This window comes from Pinus tabuliformis, chromosome 3_1 (assembly GCF_031772625.1).
Source record: "Pinus tabuliformis cultivar Carrire ecotype Pingquan chromosome 3_1, CPIR1, whole genome shotgun sequence".
NCBI classification, from domain to species: domain Eukaryota; kingdom Viridiplantae; phylum Streptophyta; class Pinopsida; order Pinales; family Pinaceae; genus Pinus; species Pinus tabuliformis.
In genome coordinates, this window is record NC_142301.1 from 610766948 (window position 1) to 610787532 (window position 20585).

The following is a 20585-nucleotide window of genomic DNA, read 5'->3' on the forward strand; positions in this document are numbered from 1 at the left end:
TATACATGTCTATTGTTAGTTAACTTCTTTATATAAATTGTTTTTACATTTATTCACTTTACTTGCTACATATTTTCTACTCCTTGACACCAATTCATCAAAAGTTAATAGAGTAACTGCAACAACAACAAACCAAACCCAACATTATCCACAGTAAATTATGTTGACCAAGTGAAATTTGGCAGTGTAATAGATTTATGAAGAATTAGATTCCTTTTCCACCACCACATAACACTAGAATTATGAGGGAGTGTATTGTCTTAGGCACAAACTCCAGCCTAACCTGAGTTTGATCCATTCTTATGAAAAAATTCAGTGGATTAGCTTTGATCCTAAAATTCTCTCTAAGCTTTCTAACAATAATACAAAAGTTTAATTATGCAAATGATGCAATAGGGGTAGTAAATAATGCAGTAGGGTAATTGGCACTTCTTGTGTTCAATAAACATCAAAGTCCGACAAATAATGATAATAGGGATTCAAACAAAAAGAACTATTCATGCAAATATTCGCCCACATCAACATGAAGATGGGATTGTAACATTCTTTCAATCTAATTGTTGTTGAAGGAGATTGAGCTATGCGCTCACTCCCAAATCAACAAAGTTCTATATAAAATTGTTAGTTTCATTTACTAAACTAAGACATATAAGAATATTCATCAGAATGGAGGAATTATTTGCATACCAAACTCGTGCCTAAAGAGCTCGAGGTGTTGTCTTTCGGTTGTGTTTCTCAAACAGAGCTCTATTTTGTCAATTGTCTACAAAGGAACATACAATTGTCAACACATCTCCACCTAAACTAATTTAATATTTAATGTGAGAGAAAGAGAATACGGACCAGTGTCACAATTTGATGAGATCTGAAACTTGCTTCCCTCATTGAAATAATATTGTCGACCTGTCTATGGGCTGCAAATAAAATAATCACACCATCGACATAAGTAATTGATCAATTATGTATAAATTTGTGGACCCATCTTGTGACCACTTGTCCAACATCTCTCATGCATGTTCGCTAAGAAGCAGCTGCCCTATGAGTGCAAGCTTCCTGGAGAAGCACTCTTCTTATCTTTTTTATCCATGAGTTTTCCATTGTCAATTGTGCAATTTGGTCGAAATCCATTCTCTAATTGAATCACAAAATTAAGTTAACATCATCAATAAACATCATTGTTCTTCTCCTTTTTATCAGTTAGTTTTCCATTGTCGATTCTGCATTTTGGTTGAAATCCATTATACATTTGAATCACAAAAGCACGTTAACATCATCAATAAAGCAGAAAAGTTCATTGTCATATAAAAATAGTGAAATCATCCTGAGAAAAATGAATGTATCTTGTCCTCACATGTCACCTTGCTCTATCTAAGATTCAACGTGTTGGATAGAAATTAATTCTATTTGATGCGCGTCGTGTTGTTAAGAAAAGATGAAAGCGAGTTATGGTGAAAAGTTTTTCAGTGACTAAAAGATAAAAGTGGGATATGGTGGAAAGTTGTTCAGCGATGCAAGTGAGCTGAACGGGAGGAAATTCCCTACTTATTCCTGTATCGGGAAGAAAAATGTACTTTTACTTAATCACCCATCTTTCATGAAATAAGGGATTAGGAAGCCATTTCAAGGCCTTATTCTCAAATGAAGGAAGAATTCACATTCAAATAGGACCTTTACAAGCCTTACAATATTCACCCAAAAGGTGACTTTCAAGGCCTTACTGGGAGCCATGCCTTGCAATGTAAGTATTCCCCGCCTCCTTTTCTTGATGGCCTAAAGTATGGAATATAAGGAGATGATTGTCCTAACAGTAACCTCCGCTAACTTCTTGGCAGATTGTTCCTTCACTTGTGGGTGAGGTCTGGGGTCATAGCTTGAATGTACTAACAAATGCAAGCTTCATTTGAAGGTGTTGGTTGACTGAAACAAGTCCTACAGACCAGGCCCCTTATGGATATGGAATTCAATCTCTTTGATCTGAATAATATGTCCTTGATTGTATACCATTCTATTTGTATCAATGGAGAGATTGAATGCAATTGAAGAGCGCATGCCATGGGCTTGGCCCAAATAGGATAGCTTAGTGATCGTCGGGGTTTCCATGGCTCTGTGTCGATATCCTATGCTGCATGCAAGGGTTACAACTGGTGCTTACTTGCTAAGTAAGGTATGTTATCGATAATTATTTTATATTGAAATTTGAAATAAAAAATTAATAAATTAAATAAACACACACACACACACACACACACACACACATATATATATATATATAATAAAAACAAATTTGGGAAAATAGTGGACTCCCGAGCTTGCATGCAAGCCACATGTATCCCCTTTTCTTCTTTTGTAAATGATACTTGATCATCCTTCTTGTCTCAACACGTTAGCCCCAGTCGATCGACACTACACAATCTTCCCGCAGTGGATGGATTTGTACTCACTTTAGCATAATAAAAAATAAATTGAAGAGGGGTAGTGGATGGATTTGTTCTCACTTTAGCATAATAAAAAATAAATTGAAGAGATGTGGAGTAACTAGGTAAAGAGCCTACCTGTTTCAGGTCTTTTTTTCTTAAGGAATTATAATACAAAAGAAATTGAACTTTTCAGAGTAACTATAAGAGTAATATTTCATCGTTTACAAAAGCAAAAAGGTTATTGTATTAAGATCTTTTTTGGTCAGTCATTTTGTCATAAAAGACTTGAAAAAGAAACGGTGTATGAGAATATGGTGCGCAATATCAATGGTTAAACCTGGAATATTTCTTTGGGTTTTTCTTGTCAACAATGTTCATCTTTAAGAAGAATCAGTAAAATGGGTGAATGAATGATTATTTGTCAAGCACACAGAGAAAGATAAATAGATGCAAATATAGAGAAAGTAAATTGAATTCACTTACTAATTCTGCTCTGAAATGTATTAGTAGGTTTAATTTTCCCATCATGATCTGGTGAACTCGAATTTCCATTTCTCCATTTCAACTGCATGTCTCCATTTCAACTGCATTGGACGAAGCAAACTTGTGGAGTTTTCTACCATGCTAGGATTTTCTCTTACATATAGGGGGAAGAACAAAGCATTCCTCATTCGTCATATAAGGGGCAGAAAAAAGCATCGCTCATTTCCTCGGCAAGTGACTAACTTGACATCCCCTGCAACTACCAGGGGTTCAAGGTGAGGAAGGTAAAGCAAAGCCTTCACTTGAATAAATGAAGATGTGAAGACGTGCTTTCTAGGTGTCAAACATGAAGTCCAGATGTCATAAAATCCAGGGTAGTGGAAAGTTCGAGATTTTATAGATTGAAACTTATATATAGCTTTGAAACTTTTATATATAGCATTTTTTAAGTAATGCATTTTTCAAATTTTATAAAAAATCATACATAGTGATCCTAAGTTTTATAAAAATCATATAATCTCTCCAGCAATAAGAGGTACAAACTTAAAGTTTGGATAAAATTTGGTTTGACAAAGTATTTTTTTTAAACATTGGTTAAAGCAACAAATTTATTAGTTGGTGAAAGCCATTTAATAATCCTAAGTTTTATAAAAATCGTACAATCTCTCGAGCAATAAGAGGTACAAACTTGAAGTTTGGATAAAATTTGGTTTGGCAGAGTATTTTTTTTAAACATTGGTTAAAGCATTAAATGTATTAGTTGGTGAAAGTTATTTAATACTAGATCCGTACCTATCGATCATTATAGTCCCTGCTATGTTGATCCCTACTATGTTGATCCCTACTATGTTGAAGATAGGGACTAATAATATCTCGTTCTGTTCTCCATTTTTTTTATCGAAGTTACCATCCTCTTCCCCTCTAATTCCCCTATAATTTTATGGGCCTTTTGGGGTTCTTGGAGAAATTTAGTGTAACTATCCATCTTTGATAGGGAAGGAGGAGGGGATCACTAAATTACACTATTATTGCATCCATGATGCATCCCGAGGATCCATGTAACCATGGATAGGACAATATAAGTGGTAGAACAATATCAATAGCTTCGCCTACAGCAATGGCGAACAGAAGCGATTGTAACGTCTATGTCCCTGACGTTGATAAAAAAAGATCAAGAAAGCAACCACACCGACGATGAAGGTCAGGATCGTATAAGAACACATCACCAACCCGAGGAACGAGGAATAACTTTTTTAACACCCATAAGAGCTATTTTCATGTTGACATTTATTTCGTGTATAAACGTCCGCATTTTGATTTGAAAATATAAAGTTAATTTATATTTCATAATTTTAGTTTAGTTATCATAATTATTAGATGGATGGTAGCAATTTAACATTCAAGGAATATTCTAAACTATTCATAGTAATCACAAATCAATGGTTCACATTTATCTCCAAAGTAGTTACGCACTTCTTACATTTTTAATTAAATTGATTAATTACAAAAAAATGTTATATGGACAAGTGTCATATCAAGTAGGTTATGATTTTTAGGCATGTGGTATTGGTAAGCCATGGTATTGTAATTACAAATTTAAAACTTTAACTACTTTATAAAATGGATTTCCCAAAATCCAATCACATTTCTAATATTTAAAACAACTTAAAAAATATTAATAAAATTATTTAATAAAATTGCTTTCTCCACTAAATTTAACAATATAAATCTACAATCATTTATTTCATTAAAACTATTCTTTTAAAAATATTCATTATTTTTATTAAAAAAGTTACTTTAAAAAAATTAAAAATGTTACTTTAAAAATAATCATTCTTTTTATTAAAAATATAACTTTAAGAATAAAAATGATAATAGCAACAACAAAATTGCTCTCTCTTATATCAATTCAAATTTAAAATAAACTAGCATTTGCACCATATGTTGCAAAGGAAACGCCGTAAGGCATAGGAAATAGTAGCATAGAAGAAAAAAGATGTGATATGTTAAACAAATTTAATTAAATATTTAAATTATAAATATGAATTAAGAAGAACAATAAGGATTGTCCCTCTAAATATGAATTAAGAATAACAATAAGGATTGTTCCGAGGAAATAGTAGCATAGAAGAAAAAATATGTGATATGTTAAACAAATTTAATTAAATATTTAAATTATAAATATGAATTAAGAATAACAATAAGGATTGTCCCTCTAAATATGAATTAAGAATAACAATAAGGATTGTTCCCACATGAGCATAGGAAATAGTAGCATAGAAGAAAAAAGATGTGATATGTTATGCAAATTTAATTAAATATTTAAATTATAAATATGGATTAAGAATAACAATAAAGATTGTTCCCACATGTCTAAGACAAAAACTAATCAAATTTGCATGCATCATACAAATAAATTCAAATCCTTTCAAAATTTTAAATGAAATCCACATGCATCATACATATCTTTAACAATAAGGATTGTTCCCACATGTCTAAGACGAAGACTAATCAAATTCACATGCATCATACAAATAAGTTCAAATCCTTTCAAAATTTTAAATGAAATCCATATGCATCATAAAAATTACTATTGTATTAATCATATCTACTTACTACTATTGTATTAATCATATCCACTTGTATCTTCAGACAATTTACTATTGTATTAATCATATCTACTTGTATTACACAAATAATTTCCAATCCATTCAAAAATTTTAATCAAACCCCTCCTACATCATTGAGAATTTGAATCCTTTAGTTAATAAAATAGATTTTAATCAACAATTTAATTTATAATTTGTATTACATTTACAAAATTCAAGCAACCATTTTTTCTAAAATCAATGACAATTTACTATTGTATTAATCATATCTACTTGTATTACACAAATAATTTCCAATCCATTCAAAAATTTTAATCAAATCCCTCATGCATCATAGAGAATTGGAATCCTTTAGTTAATAAAATAGATTTTAATCAACAATTTAATTTATAATTTGTATTACATTTACAAAATTCAAACATCCATTTCTTTTTAAAATCAATTTATATATTAGAAAATAACAATATCATCGAAAATTATATTACCAAATTTTTAAACAATTATATTTAATAATTAATATTACATAACAGAAAATTATATATATTAATATTAATTTTTTAACATATTTTTAGCATAAATCAATAATATGACAAAATATTTAGTTACAAATATATATATATATATATATATATATATATATATATATATATATATATATATATATATATATATATATATATATATGTCAAAACAAGAATTATTTATTGAAAAAAATATTTTAAAATTTAAACAACCAATGGATTAATTAATATACCAAATATGCCTTGAAAATATATTTCTAAAACTATTTTTGAAGTATTAATTAAATATTACATTTGCACTTAAAAATATTACACTTAAAACCATTTTTTTGTGTATGCATGCATGAAATATTATTTTTGCAAGTGTAATACTAGCCATTGTCCCAAAAGGTACAAAGAGAGGCCGATAAGATTATTAAATTAGAATCCTTGAATTTTTCTAGAAGAGATGTTGGTTCAAGCCTAACGAATGAGCAATTTGAGTTGGCTAAAGGCTTTCTAATTGTTTTTTATTATGGTAAAATTATATTGATAATTCATTGGTTTTACTTTCAAAAGCTTGAAGGAATTTGAAGAGCAGGTATATAACTGCTTTGTGGGATTTGATCCCAAAATAATTGATTTGTAAATACATACTCAATCCCAACGAATGGGGCAAAGATTTCAATTCTGGGCAATCACCAAGACAACAAGGCAGCATTTCCAACAAAGCATTTCCCAAAGAAAATTCTTCCAAACTACTTAGGTTTCCAATATCCCGAGGGAATTCTTTAAAATTTGTCTCTGACAGGATTAATATTTCCAGGGACAGTTGATGTGCAACTTGGCGAGGCAACACTTCCACACTCTTGCAGTCTGAAAGGTTTAGATATTCAAGCGTCCTCATATTTGCAAATGTTTCCTCCAACAAGGTCAAATCGGAGCAATATTCCAAATTCAGATAATTAAGTCGAATTAAATCCCCAAAGGAATTTGGAAGCCCGTGCATACAAGTCACCACAATATTTTTGATGTGCTTCATCCGTCCAATGGACTTTGGGAACATTGAAAGAGGAGCATAAACATGTAGCTCCTGCAATTCCAGAGGTGCCTGCCACACAATATTCATCTTTCAAGAGTAAGAAAAATACAGAGATGTTAGCCTTTATCTACAAAACCCTTCAAATGCATTCGAGAGCCTGTGCTAGTACAACAATTGCAGCAACAATCTAACATAAATTAGGGAAGCAAAGTAAAAAAAGAGAATAAATACAAAATTGTCTTTAGCCCTAACTTGAGATTTTGCTTCCCCGGATGCGGGTGATGGCATGTCAGACAGGGACGAGCCACATGCCCAGCATGTGCCGCCCCGTGCTAACGCTGCATAGTAATGGTTCACTGCCGCCGAGGTTTAATGTTCAGCCGCCCGAGCTCTTGGCATTCAATGCTGCGCAGGTTGAAGAGATGTGGATGCAGGAAGCAGTTATGGAGGGCTCTTTTCGAGGGAATGTTGCGAGTTTTAACAGGGAAGGCGGATCAATGCAGGCGCATTTGCATGGTAGAGCCTGGGTGGTGCAGGCTTGGAAAGATTCTGGACGGGTGGGCGCTCTCCTCCCTCAAAACGCAGACACTGCAAGTCGTCATTGCGAAGCTGGTGAACGTCTCAGGAGGGAACAAAGCTCCAAGAGCAATTGGAGTGAATTTGAGGCGAAAAGTGAAGATTCTCACTCGGGCAAAGTCCGTTCTGGGTTTGTTACTTCTGTGCGTGGTCTTTGGGCAGTTGAGTTCCGCCCTGCATCAATCTGGGTACTGCTATCCTTTGGCAGTCACAGCGGGGACTTCAAGCCCACGAGCTCGGTTCTGGAACAAGTCGAAGAAGACGTGGAGTCTATGGCACGATTGCGGGAAAGACAACCGAGAAGAAGGGGACCGGGGCGAGGTGCATCTTCACGACCCCCTGCAGCAGATGTGCACCATCACTGTTGTTGCTGCTACTACTACAGGAGGGCGAGAGCCACCCCAATTTAGGCCAGTCAGTTCATGGAGGTGGGCAGCTCCAGTGAAGGAGAGCCCGTGCTTCCAGCATTCGGCTCAATCGTTTTCACCTTGGGCAGCTCAAAGGATAATGCATGCATCAGTGCACATATCTCAGTTCTCTTTGCTAAGGTTCCTGAGGAGAATGAAGATGGAAAGCTGCCAGTTTCGGCTGAGCCACTTCCAGAAGGCAATCGTGAGGAAAGTCCAGTGCTGCAGCCATCAATTGAAGAAGGAACTTCTGGGAAAGAGCCCAAGCAATCCCCTCCCCAACCTCCAGAGCAGGAACCTCTGGCCACTGCAAAGGATCCTATGGAAATGTGGGTAGGCATCCCTGAAGGCCAAGGCTGGTGCTACGTCGTTGAGGAAGAGCCTGAAGATTGACCCCCAGCGGCACACTCCGGCCTTCTCTTCTCTCTCTCGGCTATGGTCTAAGTCAAAGGTCTCGGCGGGTACTTGGATTATGCTTCGTTACTGTGTTTGTTTAGTTTCAGTTCTTAATTATGTCATGTGTATGGCGGTTATGCGTCTGGGCAAGGTTTACCGTGAGTTTTTTAATTGGAAGCCCCTGCGTGGGCCGTATAGCTACTGTCTGAGCTCAATTCTGTTTCATGTTCTGGTATAGCCGTGTCATTACTGTCTTATGTTTTGGTCTGTTCTGGAAGTGTTTTGGTATGTTCTGGAGGTGCTGCCCCTGCGAGGGAGCATTTTGTGTCAAGCTAAGCTATCCGAGGTGCCACAGTTGGCCCTGGACAACCTGTCTCTCTGCATGTAAAGTTTACTTGTAAATATAATATAATAGATTAGCTAGTTTTACCGAGAAAAAAAAAAAAACCTGAGATTTTGTTTGCCACAGTTTTTTCAATTTGGTTCATACCACTTCTAAAACCCTTATACCATCTGAATGCCACGAGTCACGACATTCATGCAACTTCGTAGTTCCAACTGTTGTAAGAGACATAGCGAAATAAAATATCTGAGGTGATGTTAAGGTAAACAGTTCAGACTCCAGAGGCCTATCGCTATGGTCCAATATTGTTGGGGAAAATAACGTGCTTGACATCGCACGAAGTGCCCGAGACGCATGTGCCACTTATAGTCAAATGGCATCGATACGCGGATATGATTTTATGTAAGTTATGTTGCCATACTTATGCATTTGAAAATTTCCAAGGCCACTTGCATGTTAAAGCCCCCCGAAATAATCTGGTTTGTAACCAATGGGTGGTTAGTTTTGCATGAAAATTCAGACCTTGATACTGATTCGGATTTACCTTCTGTGAAAGACATGATGCCACTTCAAACTTAAAAATCTCATGACAAAAAATTAGAATTCGGTATCCAACGTGTTTAAAAGCCAAACAACTTGTAAGGCATATAAATTTTAAAATTGGATACAAAGCAGCCCAGGCTTACTCAAAGCACACCTTCTGTACCTAACCAGTCATGACCTCCTTGACAGCCTTTCAAATCTGTAAACACGAAGGTCTCAAATTCATATATATATAACGAAGAAAACGACATACAATGTAAATTAGGTTCATTTTCCAAAGCCAAATGTAATTACATGTATATCAAAAGAATAATAATGTAAATGGATGCAGATAAGTTAAAGAGATATTTGAAAAATTCACGATTTTATGAGAATTTAAGTAAAGTTAAAAGTTGTAAAATCATGTGAAATGTCCCGAAGTGCAGTGAAGGGTCATCAGTATCCTTGGGTCAGTAGGTCTTCCATCTTATTAGCAGCCTATAGGGTCTACAGTTTTTTGTTTTCCATAGTGGTAGAGGGTTGTAAAGTGAGTCTCAAGGTTTCAACTAAGTCTCTTATTTCGTTGAGAACTGGTAGTGCATGAAATAATGTTTCTATTTTAACTTTCAAGATTTTGAAATCAGTCATATTTTTCAGCATACCATAATCATGCACACTGCGCCATAGCTGCTTACATGGTCATTCGTATCTTTGTGATCCTCAATTTTGGTCTAGGTTTGTGATCCCAATTTTGGTCACAGGGAGAAAATTGAATTCAAGTTAGAAAACCCAATTTAAACCCATGAGTTGTACATCAGTTGGTTTATTTGGTGTTTAGTCCCATCTGGTCTCAGGTTCAAATCTTATGGAGAAGGGTTTGAGGTAGCTAGCTGTAGTGATAAAAACTGTCCCTTAAGGGGTTCAAGCCTACCAGAGTCTCACATAATAATGGTGGCAGCTTCATACAATAGCTCAAATCCTTCTTTCTAACATTGAGCTGGGGCCAACCAAAAAAATGTAAAACCCAATTTAGGTTTACAGTAACACCAAACAGGTATATTTAAGGCCAACCAAAAAAATGTAAAACCCATTTTAGGTTTACAGTAACACCAAACAGGTATATTTAGAGGATTTGAAATTTCTAGTTTCGAGTTTAACGGTCTGAAAAGCTATTTATGGACGGAATTAAAGCATTAAACTAATGAATTCGTGATATTAATGCATAGTTCGAATTGTCACATATTTCATGCACACTATATATATTCATATACCAATAAGAATATGTATACTTAAACATGAGATAAAAAATAGCAAGTGGTATAGAGGCTTGAAACCTTACAACAATTGTCATCCAGTCTCCTCTCCCTATTGTCTGTGTCCTTGTATTACATATCTCCATTGTTGGTTCACTGTAAACATAGGGGGCAATATGAATGGAAAACAGAAGCAGCAAACTGGTCCACTTATCTACTTCATGTGATATAAGCTTCATACCTAGAGTAATTAGCCTATGGAAACTGAACTACCTAGTAATATAAAATCTTCCTCATACCCAGAGGCTAGAGTGGTTAACATATGGGGGTATCTGTGGTCCAATGGGTGATTAAGTATTTTAGAATATACCAGATAAAATAGTTCAATTATATTGGCTCTGAAAGTTTTGACGTTGATAAAAATATAAATAGAAAAAGACTATTATATAATGTGGTTACCTCCTGACAGCAGACCAGCAAAGGAATACAACATAAAGCCCCATAATTCTTGATGTCATAAGGCCTGCATTAACCTGCATTTTGCAAAGCAAAATAATTCTCCTATATTAGCAATTTATCGTTTAAGAATTACACTGAGGAGCAGATACAACTCTTCAACTAAACGAACTTGTGATAAGGAATCACCAACTTACCAATAACCACATGTGAATTATGTCATTGGAACTTACTTTTGAATGTAGGGAGATGCTAGTCATTACTTGAAGAAGAAGTAGTGTCCATGTGATGAAAAATATGTTCAGGACAGATGATGCTTTTGGAGCATACCAAATGTACATCAATATGATTCCAGCCAGGGAAGCAGCATAGGCCATTGTTGACATTGTAATCACCAGGATCCGACTATGTGAAATTAAATTTTCTTTGTTCATTAGTGTTATGCCATATACGAAAACTGGGCGATAAAATAAATGTCATGATAAGGAGAAAATGGATCTCAATTAAAGAACATAAAACTCTTAGATCTGTAGCTTCTAAACGGGGGAGGTGGAAATTTGAATATGTTTTTGGATGCATTATAATCGATGTTTCCATGAGTTATAAAATTCATATTTAGTACATTGGCATGTCAATTCAATATATAGAGTTGTGTTGAGTTGTGGAACAGATAAGGCAAGTTCTGTATTTTTAAGTTGGGATTTCAAGTAACAAAGTAAACGCCCATTTTCTGCATTACTCAAATTTTCTTCACTTTCTAAGTATGCTTCTCGTATTCGTGTATATCTATAGATAGATAGGGCTTTATTTTTCTAATCCTACTTAAATGTTCTTGATTCTGTTATCTCCTGATTTTTGACAAGATCCAAGAAAGCAAACTCTAAACCAAATCTACATATTGGAACTAAATGATAAATGGCCATATGAATCTAAATTTAGGTATTAATAGCCATATGCCTTATCTGCATCTCGACTATTTCTATGTTTTTGAATTTCCTTATAGGTTATTTTACCCATTAACATAATTAATACCAGTTTGTCATCCAATAATTTTCCTTTTCTTTTCACTCTGTAAAAGGAATTTTTTGTCCAATCTAGGGATGGCTTCAGCTGGATGAAACTGAGGGTAAAAAAATCTCCCAAACAAATTTTGCATTCAAACTTCAATTTTTTAACATATCCATCTTCCTTGAAGTTAAAAGAAAAAAAACGGTGAACATGAGGGGAAAGAGTTGTACCATCGTTCAACATTTTTCTCCAATACCCAATATAATCATTCCCCCAGGTGATGAAATTGATCACACTGAAAAGTTGTATGATGAGAAATATCCTACCAAAAAAAGAGACAAATTTTGGCCCTGGTTAGTATTCCTTAACAAGCAATTAATTTTAGCCTATAAGATAGAAACCATAATATCCATTTAGTGATTGATCAAACTATATCACCCAAATGTAACCAATGTAATCCTGAATTTACCATGGAAAAATAGCATAGCATCTACATATTCTCTTTTGGAAGACAAAGGTTATCTAGTCGTAGTATTTAGGTTAAAATTGCAAAAGACATTTTGATGACATAGGTGATTGTTGTACGGGGGATCTGTTAGATATCACTGAACTAGTGAAACATTGCGTGAAAATATCACCAACCCCCACCCCTGGATTTGTCATCAACTGTTTTCTACAAATCAACAAATGTAAAATTGATTCTCTAGAAGTTAATTTATCCAAGCTGATTGTTTGTGTACTTAAAAGGCACATTGTATCCAAAAAATGTGAAAGAAGAGAAGCATACCCGGCACCAAATCTAGCAACTTCACCTGCATCAATAGTTACAAAGACGTTAGTTTATGATACGCATTTTATGAAGTCCATGTTTGGACAATTTTGATGTCTAATTGCAATTTGCCACAAAGTCATGAAACCTGTCTAATTTAAGCAGAAACAGAGTAAAAATTGGTAATTTGAACCAAATTTGGTGCTGAGAATCATTTTAACTAAACTCACCATAGAATTGAATAAAAGCATATGGAATAAAAAAGGGGATCACCATCAGATCAATCCACATAAGGCTCTTCAAGGGCCACCATCCTGAATGCCATGAGTCACGACATTCATGCAACTTCGTAGTTCCAATTGTTGTAAGAAACATAGCGAAATAAAATGTCTGAGGTGATGTTAAGGTAAACAGTTCAGACTCCAGAGGCCTATCGCTATGGTCCAATACTGTTGGGGAAAATAACGTGCTTGACATCGCACGAAGTGCCCGAGACGCATGTGCCACTTATAGTCAAATGGCATCGATACGCGGATATGATTTTATGTAAGTTATGTTGCCATGCTTATGCATTTGAAAATTGCCAAGGCCACTTGCTTGTTGAAGCCCCCCGAAATAATCTGGTTTGTAACCAATGGGTGGTTAGTTCTGCATGAAAATTCAGACCTTGATACTGATCCGAATTTACCTTCTGTGAAAGACATGATGCCACTTCAAACTTAAAAAGCTCATGACAAGAAATTAGAATTTGGTATCCAACGTGTTTAAAAGCCAAACAACTTGTAAGGCATATAAATTTTAAAATTGGATACAAAGCAGCCCGGGCTTACTCGAAGCACACCTTCTATACCTAACCAGTCATGACCTCCTTGACAGCCTTTCAAATCTGTAAAAACGAAGGTCTCAAATTCATATATATATAACAAAGAAAACGACATACAATGTAAATTAGGTTCATTTTCCAAAGCCAAATGTAATTACATGTATATCAAAAGAATAATAATGTAAATGGATGCAGATAAGTTAAAGAGATATTTGAAAAATTCACGATTTTATGAGAATTTAAGTAAAGTTAAAAGTTGTAAAATCATGTGAAATGTCCCGAAGTGCAGTGAAGGGTCATCAGTATCCTTGGGTCAGTAGGTCTTCCATCTTATTAGCAGCCTATAGGGTCTACAATTTTTTGTTTTCCATAGTGGTAGAGGGCTATAAAGTGAGTCTCAAGGTTTCAACTAAGTCTCTTATTTCGTTGAGAACTGGTAGTGCATGAAATAATGTTTCTATTTTAACTTTCAAGATTTTGAAATCAGTCATATTTTTCAGCATACCATAATCATGCACACTGCGCCATAGCTGCTTACATGGTCATTTGTATCTTTGTGATCCTCAATTTTGGTCTAGGTTTGTGATCCCAATTTTGGTCACAGGGAGAAATTTGAATTCAAGTTAGAAAACACAATTTAAACCCATGAGCTGTACATCAGTTGGTTTATTTGGTGTTTAGTCCCATCTGGTCTCAGGTTCAAATCTTATGGAGAAGGGTTTTAGGTAGTTAGCTTTAGTGATAAAAATTGTCCCTTAAGGGGTTCAAGCCTACCGGAGTCTCACATAATAATGGTGGCAGCTTCATACAATAGCTCAATTCCTTCTTTCTAACATTGATCTGGGGCCAACCAAAAGAATGTAAAACCCAATTTAGGTTTACAGTAACACCAAACAGGTATATTTAGAGGATTTGAAATTTCTAGTTTCGAGTTTAACGGTCCGAAAGCTAGTAATGGACGGAATTAAAGCATTAAACTGATGTGCAATCAAGGTACACACCCAATCCTTTATTTGCAAAAGCTAAATTTCATTCGAAATTCATAATTGAAGCGAAAGAAACAACAACAGAACTTTTGATACTTACGCTCGAGCTCTACTAATGCATTGTTACCATAATCCTGAACCATCCAGGCTAACAAATTTGTCGAGAGGAAGATGAACCCGTAGACATTTCGTGCCAGATGAGGGTTTGGACCGTCGCATAGTTGGCTACAGTAAGAATCTGCCATGAATTCGTGATATCTCTTTTCAATGGTTGTAGGCATCTTGCAATGGTATGGGTTCCCCGTCTCCAATTCGACCCGAGCAAAAATACTCTCAGGCACCATCTGTATCCTTCCACTTTCTCCAGGAAGCCTAGCTAATTCATGCTTTCAGGTCTTCATGGTGTGAAGTGGCTAGAAATAGCTCGGAATTTAGTAAATCTGATAATACCCTCCTAACCTATACATTCCTGAGAAGATTCATAGACTTACCAGAGCTTATCCATCCTGCATTATGGAATAAATCGATCCTTTTACTTGCAAAGTCTACAGAAAAACCAGAGAAACTGTTGAGATGCAAGCAAACAGCAACGTCACACTCACCATTGTTCTCACCATTGTTTTTTGCACAACAAAGAATCTGCTAATATTTCGAAAATATTACAGATTACAAATTCTGCTAATATTTTGAAACTTATATTATCCTTATGGATTCATTCACCTAGCAAAGCAGTTCTGGATCAAAGCAAAAGATAACTAATTACTAATCAGCGATCAGGAAATGAAATCACATTCTGCAGATACATGTCCAGCGTGTATTCAAGTATATAAATCTGTAGACCATGTAAATCTATCCAAAAATGGCAGAAAGCCATCAAAAAAATCTGTTAAAAAACAAATATCCTAACCTACTGTGTAAAAGTGTGATTAACAAAACCAAAAACATACAAATATTGGTTTAACCACTTTGAAAGTCCATAGCAGAAAGTCTAAACAAATAATAACAGACTAGGAGTATTAAAACCTGCCTTGGCTGTGGGTATAGCGTATTTCAGAAAGATGCAAACGAATATAAACTCCAGCACGATTCCGACCCCATTGATGGTCAACACCAAGATGTTATCCAGACCATGACTGATCAGAGGTGAACCAGGTGTAGAGCAGAGAATTTAGCAGAGCTATCGCATATGGGAAGCCTGAGAAACTCTCTGTCGATCTGTTTCTTATCACTCTCCTAAATGTGACCCTGCATAAAAACATTCAGAACATCGAACTATTATTCAGCATACACTTCTTTGCCGAAATTACAAGGCAGATACTCGTAATAAAAGTGACAAATCTTACATTGGCGCTCCATACAGTAACAAGGATGCCGCGTTTCCTGTTACATAAAACAACAAGGAGTGCTCCCGTTTTCAGCCATCAATTCAGCTTAAATCAAACTAGAAGACTAAAATCCAGCTTAAATCAAATACAGAAACCTTGGAAATTTGCTTAAAACTTAGAAAGAGTGGAGAAGAGGAACAAGAACCTAGAATGCCAACTACTAAAAGCAGGCAGCTCCTCATTTTTCTCCTATGAAGAGTCTAACAGAACCCAAATGGAGTGGGTAACGATATAGAGGACGAATGGAGGCAATGCTGCTTTGTGAATGGTGCAATAGGCCAAGGGATTGAGAGGTATTTATACAGGAATTTAGACAAAGGGATTCACGAGGTACCGCTTTCGGTTTCATTACCGCCCAGAGGAGGTCATGGCATGTGTAAGCGACGTGGAAATAAGGAATGGTGGCCACGGGCTCTGCAGGATACAGAGCAGAAGGAGCCTCCATGTAACTGTATCGATCTTCGCCGCGCAATTGCTGGGGAGTTGTTAACTGCGTGGAGTCTTTGTCGCGCAATTGTTGGGGAGTTAGTAACCACGTGGAGGTATCCATCTTCGTTGTATAGTTGCTAGGAGTGAGTAACTGTTTTTAGCTATTAATCTGATGGTAGAAGATGCTTCTATCGTCTAACATAGATAATCGATGGTCCATAATCGCACACGGTAGCAGCTGGGGGTGTTGATTTCAGAGGGAACGCCTTACGGCGTAATTATGGATATTGAAATGATGAAACATTTAATAAAATAGTCTATTAATTTTACAAATAGTTATTTTAGTAATAAACTCATCTTGCAATTATAATCCATGATATAATTATATTATACAAAATTTAAATTTGGAAGTTTTTCTCACATATCCATTAAATAAATAAAATTGCATAAAATTTTGACTTCCATTTTCTCTTTTTCCTATACTCTTACCTTAAAGCATTCTCATTACAACATATAGTACAATTACTAACTCTATTAAATTTCCAAAATTATTCAAAAAAACAAAGCACCTACCAATGTGAACCTACCTAATTTGTGTAAGGGAAAATATAGAACATTCGTTTTCATAAAAGAACTAAAAAGAAAAATAAACATGTACTATATTCATTTGCATTAGGGACACATTTCGATGCCGCGGAAATGGATGCTTCCCAAAACCAGAGACGCGGGTGTTTCAGCGCGGGTGTTCCCCGCGCTTTCATGACAGAAGGAGAGGCGAAACTTCACCTGGCGTCTCAGGGATTCAGATGTTATCTCCAACAAAGTTCAAGTGGCGGGCATGTCTAGCAAACCAGTGCCCAACAATTCTGATCTTGCCCAGTGCCGGGTATCTGGGAGTGGGTTCTGAAAGAAAAATTAGGAAAGCAAGTCCAAGAAAGGATGGGCAGGCTTCCCCCGAAGAGGGGAAACATTAAAAGGAAGATATTTGCTTCAATGGCCGCATCATTACTCCACGCCCTCAAAAAGAGCAGAACAACTCGCGTCAAATTCATTCGTGATGCCATGGCGGGCTCTTCCTGTACGATCGGCCGCCATGAAAAGGACAGGTCCATAGACTGTGCACTGGACTGTTGGGAGAGCTGCGGCCATGACTCAGAGGCTAAGAATGGTTCTAAAACTATACAGGTAAATCAAATCTTCTTTTTCTTTAAATCTTTTGCTTTGACGCAGGGCGTGCCTGCTGTTGTGTTCAATGGTACCTGTAAGCAAATGTAATGGACTAACATTTGCTTACATCTACCCTTCAACGCAGCGAGCAGTGAACTGCCCGATCTGCCCGAAGTGCTAGCTAGGTTTTAAAAGTTGGAGCTTCAGATGGGTTGTTTGTGAATTGGTCACAGCATTATATTTCAATTTTCATGGGTTGTTTTTCTTTCTTTAAATCTTTTGCTTTGACAGTCGGGGCGAGTTACTCGCAGGCCCTGTGTGCTGCTTTGAATGATACTTGTAAATAAATATAAGTGGACTTGTATTTATTTCTAACCACTATTCAGGGCAGCGGGCAGCGGGCAGTGAACTAGTCAATCTGTTGGTTAGTGAACTGGCCAAACTGTCTGGAGGGGTTAGTATTGTTTTTTTAACAACATTGTGAATCTGGAGGGGGTTAGTTTTGTTTTTTTAATAACATTGTGAAGTGATAACTGTCAAATTTAATCCAAGGAAGATCTGGGATCAATTTTTCAACAAATATTATATTGATAGTAAGGTTTTAACCTTTATAGAATTATAAAACAGTCTTAGTAGTACACATAAATTAAAAGCCGAAATTTATTATGTTGTTTTTGTTTTGATTAATTAAAGAAAATATTATATATAATATAATATGAGTTATAGCTTTTTGAGCCTGTAATATTCATAAGCTATGATATAATCTCTATTACACTGCATCATTTATATACTAAATACATGAATTTGAGTAATCTTATAGGCGTTTTTAATTTCAAAACATTTTTCCAAAAAATGTAAAATTCACATTGAAAAATATAGAACTGATGCATAAGAACCAATTATTATCTCCATTAGACTGCATCATTTAAATACCAAATACATGAATTTAAATAATCTTATACATTATATTTTAAAAAGAAAGTAACATTCCACTATTAAAAAAATAATTTTTTTTTTTACCAATTTTACATGAATTAAAATTATATATTATGAAATCCACAATCTTTTAATTGTCTTTCCCCTTTAGAAAATAGATTTTATGATGCACAACTACAGAGATAAACCTACACACTTAAAAGAAAAATGGTTGATTGTGTTAAAGATCTCCAACTTCATCCCAACGAATTTCAAGACTGTAACACCTCCAGATGTGGGAAAAAAAAAAAAATTATGTAATTCTGGAAAAGGCTAAGATTTAGATAGAATGAAGATTTTATCAAAGAAGTTTGGGAAAACAGATAGAACCGTTACTATTCAGTTTCCTTCTAAGTCCTGGAGATAAAAGAGCTCCAAAAGTCTTGGAGATAAAAGAGCTCCAAAGTAACGAATAAGAGGTTGGCCACCAGAGAGAGGAACCACCTGAAGAAAATTTGCAGAACTGATTGTACCAGTAGAAATTTCTCTAGTCAAATTAATTGCAACCAAATCTATTTACGAATTAAAAAAATCATAATAAAATAAAAATATAATAACATTATATAAATTATTATTTTAGACCATTATATTCCAAATTAATAATTAGTTTTTCTTTAAATAAATCTTTTGCTTTGACAGTGGGCACACCTATTTTCTTCACTAGTGTTGTAAATGAAAGTCCACTTGCATAGTAAATCCAGTGTTCAAACACAGCGAAAACTGAAGTGCTAGTTAGCATTTAAAGGTTAAAACTTTTAATGCCTGGTTTGTGAATGGGTCTGAGTCTTGTATTATATTTGATTTAAATTTGAGGCAGTGGTTTAGTGAGGTGATTATTTTGTTGTGTATAAATATTTTTATTTAGTAAAAAAGTTATTATTAATAATTATAAAAAGCTGTTATTTGATAATGATAAAGTACTGTTATCTTTCCAATCTGATTTGATAATGATAAAGGACTGTTATCTTTCCAATCTGATTGGCAACCAAGTTTTTAATTGGAGAGAATGTGGAATTTAAAGTTTAATTATTAGAATTTTTTGTTTTTAAGTTTGAATTTAGTTACATGATTTTTAAATGTGGAAATTAAAGTTTAATTATTAAAATTTCTTTTTTAGAAAATTTGCAAGATATAATCAGTCATGTAATTTTCAAAATATTTTAGATTTTTCAAATATTTCAAAATCTACAATAAATTTAAATTATTAAATTTAAATAAAATGTATATACTTATGATGGTAAATTTTTTAACAGCATGAAATCCAACTTATTTTGCAGGTTTTTACAGTGAAGGCAGGGCATGAGCCTGTGATGTTAACTGCAAACAAAGTGATGGTAACAACAATATCAAATTGATAAGAGAATCTATCATTTTTACATTGAGTAGATGTTGTGGCTACGTTTATGTTTTGTTTTTTTCAATGATGTATAGCTTGGGTGGTTGGGAGGGTTTAATGATAACCTCCTCACTCAACTTCCAGTGCTATGACATGACTATATTGAATAATCCTGAAAAAATTCTATGTACAACTAAGCCAAAGTTTTTCAATACTGAAAAACAACATTAATTCCTTAAATTTGCCTTGTGTTCACAAGGACTTTATTTCCTTTTATGTACTGCAATGTACTAGTTTTTTCCCTGTTAAATTTTCTCTCATCGCATACCTTTGGAGGAAATTGTGTTGTCATCCTGCGTTCCTTTTTCAATGTCATTGACTCTCTTATGTTGTTAATGAATTCGAGGTTTCTATTCCTTATCATAAATATAATTTTGTTATTTTATAGATCAATTTAATTTGATATATTGCATCATAACAATTGCTTATTTATTATAAGATTTTTAGAATGTAGAACTTCGTTTGTTAGGTTAAACATATACATATTATTTTGTTTTATAAAAGTGTACTAATCCAATCCAATCCATTCAATTCAATGGAATTATAATGGTTAACATCAATTGAATTGAATTATAACCGTTAATATTAATTGAATTATAATGGTTAATATTATGGTTATTGTTGGAAGTTGCTTTCTAATTAT

At 34.6% G+C, this 20585-nt stretch overlaps 1 protein-coding gene and 1 pseudogene across 1 annotated transcript; one reads left to right on the plus strand and one right to left on the minus strand.

The window, feature by feature from the left end:
• Positions 1-10448: 10448 nt before the first annotated feature.
• On the minus strand, positions 10449-14883 carry LOC149188480 (uncharacterized; annotated as a pseudogene).
• Positions 14884-17171: 2288 nt separating this feature from the next.
• LOC149188481 (uncharacterized) lies at positions 17172-20151 on the plus strand. Its single transcript, XM_089413019.1, has 2 exons — positions 17172-17589; positions 19824-20151. Exons 1-2 carry the CDS (start codon positions 17344-17346, stop codon positions 19899-19901), a joined length of 324 nt encoding a protein of 107 aa, XP_089269145.1. The 5' UTR covers positions 17172-17343; the 3' UTR covers positions 19902-20151.
• Positions 20152-20585: the final 434 nt, after the last annotated feature.